This window comes from Octodon degus, unplaced genomic scaffold, assembly GCF_000260255.1.
Source record: "Octodon degus isolate 3935 unplaced genomic scaffold, OctDeg1.0 scaffold00044, whole genome shotgun sequence".
Classification (NCBI taxonomy): Eukaryota; Metazoa; Chordata; class Mammalia; order Rodentia; family Octodontidae; genus Octodon; species Octodon degus.
In genome coordinates, this window is record NW_004524620.1 from 9,542,000 (window position 1) to 9,549,663 (window position 7,664).

Genomic DNA, 7,664 nt, shown 5'->3' on the forward strand with positions numbered 1-7,664 from the left:
CAGCTCAGCCCACCAGGGGGCGGGACTGGCTGGCATGTGGCGCTGGGGGATTGAACCGTGGTCCCTGTGCTTTTGCTAAGCTTGTTCTAAGTGGGTGCTTTAGACCACTGAGCCATCTTACCAGCCCCTCAGTAATGGTTTTAAAGATTGTTTTTATCTGCGTCCCTGGAAACTTTGGTTCTTTTTGGTGTTTTTTTGGTTATAAAAAACAGTTTGAGCACTTCATTTTTAGGGTTTAAAGCATGGCAACTATTTCCATCCTCATTCAGGTAATGAGTAAGTAATGTAGATAACTGTTAACATATAGAAAAATTATTTAGGGTCATTAAAATACAACAAAATAAATTGTGCTTAGTACTAGACATACCATTGTAAAATTGATCTATGATGACCAGTCCCTTAGAATTATCCTTTTGAAGTTTATCACTACCATCTTGGTTACTTGTAAGAGTGTCCACTAATGGAAATTATTAGGTGAAAAATTCTGGAAAAACAGTTAAACAAACAATTGCTTTTTTTTTCTTCTGGTGCTGGGGATCAAACTCAGGACCTTGCTCTTGCCAGGCAGGTGCGTTTGCCACTGAGCTATCTCCCTGGCCCAACAATTGCTTTCTATTTATATAAACTGTTAGACATTCTGGGATAAACTTTGTAACTGTTTGGGAAAGAGTGCTATATGTCCCACTCCAGAGGAGTTGCTACCTAGTATGAACTTGTATGATGTTTCCTCTATTTTTTTTTTTTTTGTGTCTATTTTAGCAGGCTAGATTTATAGATAAAAATTTTTGCTTGACTAATTTCTTTGTTTACATATTATCTTCAGTTGAGTATATTGTATTTGAGGAGGAAAGGAATGTGGTGTGCATGTGATGTTTGCTCAGTCTTGTAGCATATCTGCTGCACATGGTTTCTGACCTTTTGGAGTAGGGCCTGGGAGCTGCAGAAGCAAATGTGGTGTGCAGAGCGCCTGCTGCATTCTCCTGCTGACTCGGAGTGGCGGCGCTCCTGGTCTGTGATAAGGCAGCAGGTGCCGAAAGGTGGGTTTCTGTTGCCTTCTGCAGTGATGGAAAGCTCATTTTGTTGTCTCCTGGAGACAGGGTTTCACTGTGTAGTTCAGGCTGGCCTTGGACTTGTAGTGATCCTCCTGCGCCCCTCCCCCCCATGCTAGGATTACAGGTGTGCACTGCCACACCCGGCCAAAAGCTCATTTTAAAAACATACAGTAGGTTATCTAACTGGGCCTAATGTGATTTAATTAGGTACAAATCGGATTATATGCAACATATAGTATATAATATATATGGAAAGAGGAGGAGAGGGAGGGAGAAAAACTCAATTCTTACTAAAATCAAAATCTCTTCAGAGTATATTATTTCAGTGGGGTGGAACATGGCAAAATAGCTAATAAAGGATTGAATATGGGATGAAGATGTTCCTAAGGGCCAGTGAGATAACTTAGTGGCTACCGCCTGCCTGGCAAGGCGGTACCAAATCACTGGCACCAAAAAAAAAAAAAAAGGTGTTCTTAGTGTTAGGGAACAGATTTCATACAGTGTGATCATTGAATTAGAGGCAAAGTGGTATATAGTTAAGTAACCTGATTAGTTAAGTATATGAATTTGTGTTAAAGTTTGTATTTTAATCAGAATTCTGCTATGCTTTATGCCCTTGCTTTGTTGATTGTATTAGGATTAAATGCCAGTGAGGCATTTAGGAATGTTGCACTAATTTTTATCTTTTATTTTTCTTATTTATTTTTCATTTCTTCTTATTTTTTTATTTTTTATTTTTCTTTGAACAGCATGCTGGTGTTTCTCTAGCACCCTCTGGTGGATATAAGAATTAATTTGCCAAAAATTATTAGGAAAACTTTAGTTATTCTCCTAGACTCTGGGAAGTAGTCTGTGTAAACTTTGAAAGTTTTTCTTACTATCCTTATTAATATATCAGTAGTTTCAGTAGTAATAAACAGCTTATAAATTTGTTTTCTTTTTGACATTTCATTCAAAACAGAAACGTTTTGAAAATAAAGAGTTGCTCTGTTAGTTTTTCGACCATTTGGTTTCAGTTAAGACTGGAAAAAGTAGATCCTCTTAACTTCCTGAGTAGAAGTGTAGGTGTATATATACACACACATATATATGTGTATATATATATATATATATATATATATAATATAATTGGATTGTTAGTTGCTTTTTCACTTAATGTATTTTAAGAAAATACATGAAGGTCTGGGGAGATAACTCAGTGGTCTAAGCGTCTGCCTAGCAAGAACAAGGACCTGGGTTTGATCCCTGGTACCGCATGTTGCTGACTCTGAAAATACATGATTGTCATTTTAAAAGAGAAATCTACATAATATGCCTTTTGGAATGAGAAAAAGTATTTTAACTTTGTTAGACTAATTTCTTCTTTCCTTTAGTAGTTTAAAAAATCTTCTATTTTCTCCTCCTATGGACCATTTCTTTGTGATTGGGCTAGATTCCTACTTACAGAATCTATGATGAGCATAGTAGATGCTGACAAATTCAACATTAATTCCTTAAAGGCAAAAACGTCATCCTGTAAGGCGTATGTGAGTTTTTTGTTCATATTAGGTCTGCCTAGGTTAATGTTGATTCTCATCTGCGTTAACATAAGGATTTCTTTGTGATAAGTATGCGCCATGCTTTATAAAGCACCCCACAATCTTTGGATGCCCTTGTTCTAAGAAACTAAGGTCAGTAGCTTAAGGATTTTTTTCCACGAAGGGAAAGAAGAGTTTAAGTTATGTGGGTGTCAATTTTTTGACATTGTTCTTGACCCTTTTACTCTTTTTAATTGATATATATTTTGTGTATCATACAATTCACCCTTACAAGGCACATAGTTCCTTGACTTTGAAATATATTCAGTAAGGGAGATAAAGTTAATGATGCCTTTATCACTATTGGACTGTCCATATGTGACTAATATGCTGCTAGTGATTTAATTTTTTGCTTTATCCTGCGACATGTTGGGTGTTCTGTAGCCCTAGTTTCCCTGCTGCTTGGAGACATTCAGTCATCACCAATTCTTTTTTTTAGGGACCTAGGGCTTTATGGCAGAAGGATATATATATATATATATATATTTTTTTTTTTTTTTCTTTTTTTTTGGCTCCGAATGCCTTCAAGGCAGTTTTGGCTGGCTAGAGTTGTGGGGTTCAAACCACAGCAACCTGAGCCTGACTACTTTGTTGAAGCAGCTACTTAAAGAACTGAGCTAAGGTGCAGGCCCCCTAAGTAAGACATGTAATTTTTCTTTTTTGCGGAACCGGGGATTGAACTTAGGCCCTTGCATTTGCCAGGGAAGCGCTTATTCCACTGAGCCATCTCCCTGGCCCCTAGGAACCCAGGGCTTTATGGGATTGCATTTTGTCAACAATAATAGCATTAGTACAGCTTTTGACTCCTGTTTGGGTGCAGAAATGGTTTGCGCCTTGAAAAATTAGACTTCATCATAACAAAAAAATTTTGCTTTATGAATTGTTAAAAGAATGAAAAGACAGTATGTAGATTTGTAGAAAATATTTGCAAATCATATATCCAAGAAAAATGCATACAGATTATTTAATGAACTTTCAAAATTCAACAGTGTGAAAATAACTAAATTGAAAAGTGACACAAAAAATGAGGGGTGCTGGAGGTATAGCTCTGTGCTGTAGTTCTTACACAGCACACGTGGGCTCTGGGCTAGTGTGCGCAGGGCCCGGGGCTCCATGTCCAGGTGCCGCACCAGCCAAGATTGTTTTCTTCTTGTAGATATAGGTATGTCTTTGCAGTACGTAATGATCACATTCATCCTGGGGAGTGGCACATGGGCAGAACATGTTCAGTGCTTTCTTCATCCCTGTCCTTCCCACTGTCCCCAGCGTCCTCCATCTCCGGTTCTCTTCCCTTTTGCAAAAGACCTGTGTCTGTGAACAAAGTTTTGAGTAAATACTTTGTCTAATGAGACAATCGATGAAGAGATGCTTAGGGTCATTGTTACTACGAAACTAAAGTGACATGCTAGTCGAGGCACATTTGGATGTCTAAAACAACATAAATGACTGTATAAGTGTTAGGGAGGGTGTGGGACAGCGGGGAAATCCTATACCTTGCTGTTAGGAATATAAATTATCATTACCTCTTAGGAAAGTTGGGGCAGGGTTGAAAAATATTCAGTGTATACCTGCTATTAGCCTAGTCATTCTGCTCTGCCCTGCTTGTCCTGGAGAACTGAAAAAGACTAAAAAGACTTGTGTGGAAATGTTCACAACACTTTATGTGTTTTTACCTGATGGCCCAACTAGAAACAACTCACATAGCTGTCCTGTCAGCGGGTGAATAGAGAGACTTAGTTGTTGTGCATCAGTGTGTGGAACACAGTTTAAGAATAAAAGGAATGAATTATACATGCAGTTGTGTATGTGAAATCTCAAAATACTCAGGGAAGGGGAAAGGGCCAGCCAATGAAGGGTACATTGTGAGATTTAATTTACTGGAAGTTTCAGAAAATACAAGCTGCTTTCTAAAGATGGAAAGCAGGTGAGCATTCACGTGGGGGTGGCAAGGGTTGGAGGAAAGCATCACGAAAGGGCAGAAAGAGTCTCCGCGGTGGAAAGGTTAACAGAAGGCGCCCATTCTGGAGCAGTCTTCCTGAGCTTAATGCTTGTACTTCGCTCCTGCAAAGTGAAGTGCAAAATTGAGATCATCGCTAAAGTCATCTAAAGTGTTAAGTACAGTTCTGGAATATAGTGATCTGTGTCTGCTTTAAATGTCAGTGTGCATGAGCTCACCTTTTAAAAATTTTTTTTATTTTTTTAATGGAGACAGGATCTCACTATGCAGTTTAAGCTGACCTTGAATTCATTAAGTAGCCCAGGCTGGCCTTGAACTTACAGCAGTCCTTTGCCTCAGCCTCCCAAGCGCTGGGATTATAGGTGTGCACCACCACACTAGACTGTTAAACTTGTAATTTTCTTTCAGGCAACTACCCTAAGAGTGAGGAAACTGGAAGAAAACATTGAAGCAGAAAGAGCAGCACATTTGGAATCAAAATTTAATTCTGAAATTATTCAGGTAAAATGTAAAAAGATATTTTTGGTATAAATTCTCTTAAATTGTGTTCTAACAGGAAAAGAGCTATTTTCAGAAAACTGGGGTATGAATCTAGAATGGATAATGCGTTATGATGAGACTTGTTCCATTTAGGATAAGGACGCATTTACGGAGTTGGCACGTTGCAGCCTTGAGGTTGGGTCTCACCTACTACTTATTCTTGGGAAATTTGATTTCTTCTATGATTGCTTGTGTGCCACAGTAGTATAGTAGTGACAGAGCCAGGGGCCTGTTTATCTGTAAGTCTCCTGGCACTGGAACAGAATATCTGAGACAGCGAATTTAAAAGAGAGAAGGGCATTTTGGCTTATTGATCTGGAGCTTCGGGTCCTGACTGAGCGGCCATATTTCTTTGGGCCTTTGGAGATGCAGCACATCAGGGCAGGAGCTCACGGCAGAGCAAATTGCTCAGAGAGCAGAGCGTGTGGTGGTGGTGGGGGAGGGGGGGCTGCATTTCCCTCAAAAGCAGACTGTTAGTAACCAAGGACCTCCCTGAGGCCCTGCTTCCTGAAGGTCCACAGCACATTCAAATAGTGCTGTCCTGTGAGCCATGCCTTTAATACTTGGATCTGAGGGAAACATTCTGCATTCAAATTATTATTATTATTATTATTTATTTATTTTATTGAGCAAAAATATCAGTGAGACACTTTCCAAGCTGATTAATAGGACATTTTCAGTAATTAATACATTGTATATTGTTATCTTCTCAGCAGTCATCCACAGCACAAGAAGCAGCCAGGACATCCCGTCCAAACACTACTACTACAAATCCTTTCTGTCACTGAACCAAGCGAAATCAGCCGTACATCTATCCTGACTATTCTGTATATACAAATATAAAATGGTCCTTCCTCTGTATCCTCCCTCTCCAGTTCAGTCCTGTCGGAGATGGGTATTCTATTGGCATCTAAATATTATAGGTGCTTGAGTTCAGCAAAACAATCCAACACAGTCCAGTAGTCCACAATAGTAGGGGGTTATCTGCAGAAGTTGTTGACTAGAGCCTTTTACAGCTCAGCATATTAATGTGGCTTTACTTTATATATTTTATTTTTATACTTTTCTGCTGGATGGTTAAGACCTAGATAAAGCCAGACCTATATAACAAGAAATGTAACTTTTGTACCTGATAAGGTCAGTCAAGTCCCCTCAGGATTTATCCTGTAACCCTGTACTGTACTTTGCAGATCCTTTGTCATTGTCAGCCATGTGGATGAGTCATGGCCAATGCTTGACCAATTTGTTCTCTGTGAAAGCCTGAGAGAATGTTTTCTCTCCATGTGACTCTCCTTAGGCACACACTTCATCATTGATCACATTCCTCGGTGGCTCCATAATCTCCTTGATCAGAAAATTTGGGGCACAACTGAGTTATATGATGTTACAGTATGGGTTCCCCTATGTCCTCAGTCTTTACTGACCTTGAAAGGCTAGGGCCAAAATGTTGGAGGACCTTCCACCCTTCCTTTTCTCCAATTTTTGATCTGCAAACTTAGGCTGTTAACCCTCCAGAAGAGAAGCTTATTATTACCCTGCAACATATGCAGTTAGGTTTACCCTAACTATCAGTCTAAATATCGAACATCTTAGACATAACATGGAACAGGTACCTTCCATCAAGTATTGATGTGTTGAAATTAAGTCCTTACAGAATATGAAGAAAAAAAAATTAAAAAAAATAGGAATAAACACATATTTTTACACAGAAACTTAGAGATCTAACTATATACAGAATTGTAGCAGGATAGCCATGTGACTTTTTTTTTTCTTTTTCTTGTGTCTTTTTTTTTTTCATTTATTACCCATTTAAAAAAAGAAACACAAAAAACAACAACAACAACAAAAACCTTTTACTTGTGAGACAGTATAGTAATAATTGGTATGTCATGACATGAAGTGTGTATTTAGAAGACCAGAATGACAGGCATTCCAAGTGTGGCCCTTCTATTACACATTGCTATCTTCAATGCAGTTGCTTGGTTCACAGATATCAGCATATATAGTTAGTCAGGGTGAGAATCCTGCCAATTAACTGCTAGTTTTAAAAAAACTGCTGATGTTTCTTAGGATCATTGCCTTGACCATCTTGTGCATATAAATGTATGGCTTTGTCCCTGTCCTGTTACCCAGATTTTCTCCTTACCCTCTCCTTGTTGTCCAATCCTCAAGTTCTCGCTTTCCTTTTAGTTGTGTTATACCTATTTGTGTTTCTTCATTTGAGTTCTTATACTAGGGAGACTATATAATATTTACACATGTGGGCCTGGTTTATTTCACTTATGAGTATATCTTCAAGTGGCATCCACTTAAATATAAATGCTTCAAGTTTATCATTCTTTATAACTGAGTAATATTCTGTTGTATAAAAATACCACATCTTTCTCAACCATTCCTCATGTGACAGGCATCTTGGTTGTTTCCAAGATTTGGCTATCACAAATTGTGCTGCTATAAACATAGGTACACATATATCACTATGATATGACATTTTCAGTTCTTCTGGGAAAATTCTCAGTAGGGGAATAGCTGGCTTGA

The 7,664-nt window shown here is 38.5% G+C and overlaps 1 protein-coding gene across 1 annotated transcript in view; it reads left to right on the forward strand.

Moving 5' to 3' along the window:
* The window catches only part of Ccdc171 (coiled-coil domain containing 171), a 533,698-nt gene that overhangs the window by 74,704 nt on the left and 451,330 nt on the right, over positions 1–7,664 (forward strand). Inside the window, exon 8 of the mRNA XM_023715854.1 lies at positions 4,995–5,087. Coding sequence (XP_023571622.1) covers positions 4,995–5,087 — 93 coding nt within the window. The remainder of the gene's footprint in view (positions 1–4,994; positions 5,088–7,664) is intronic.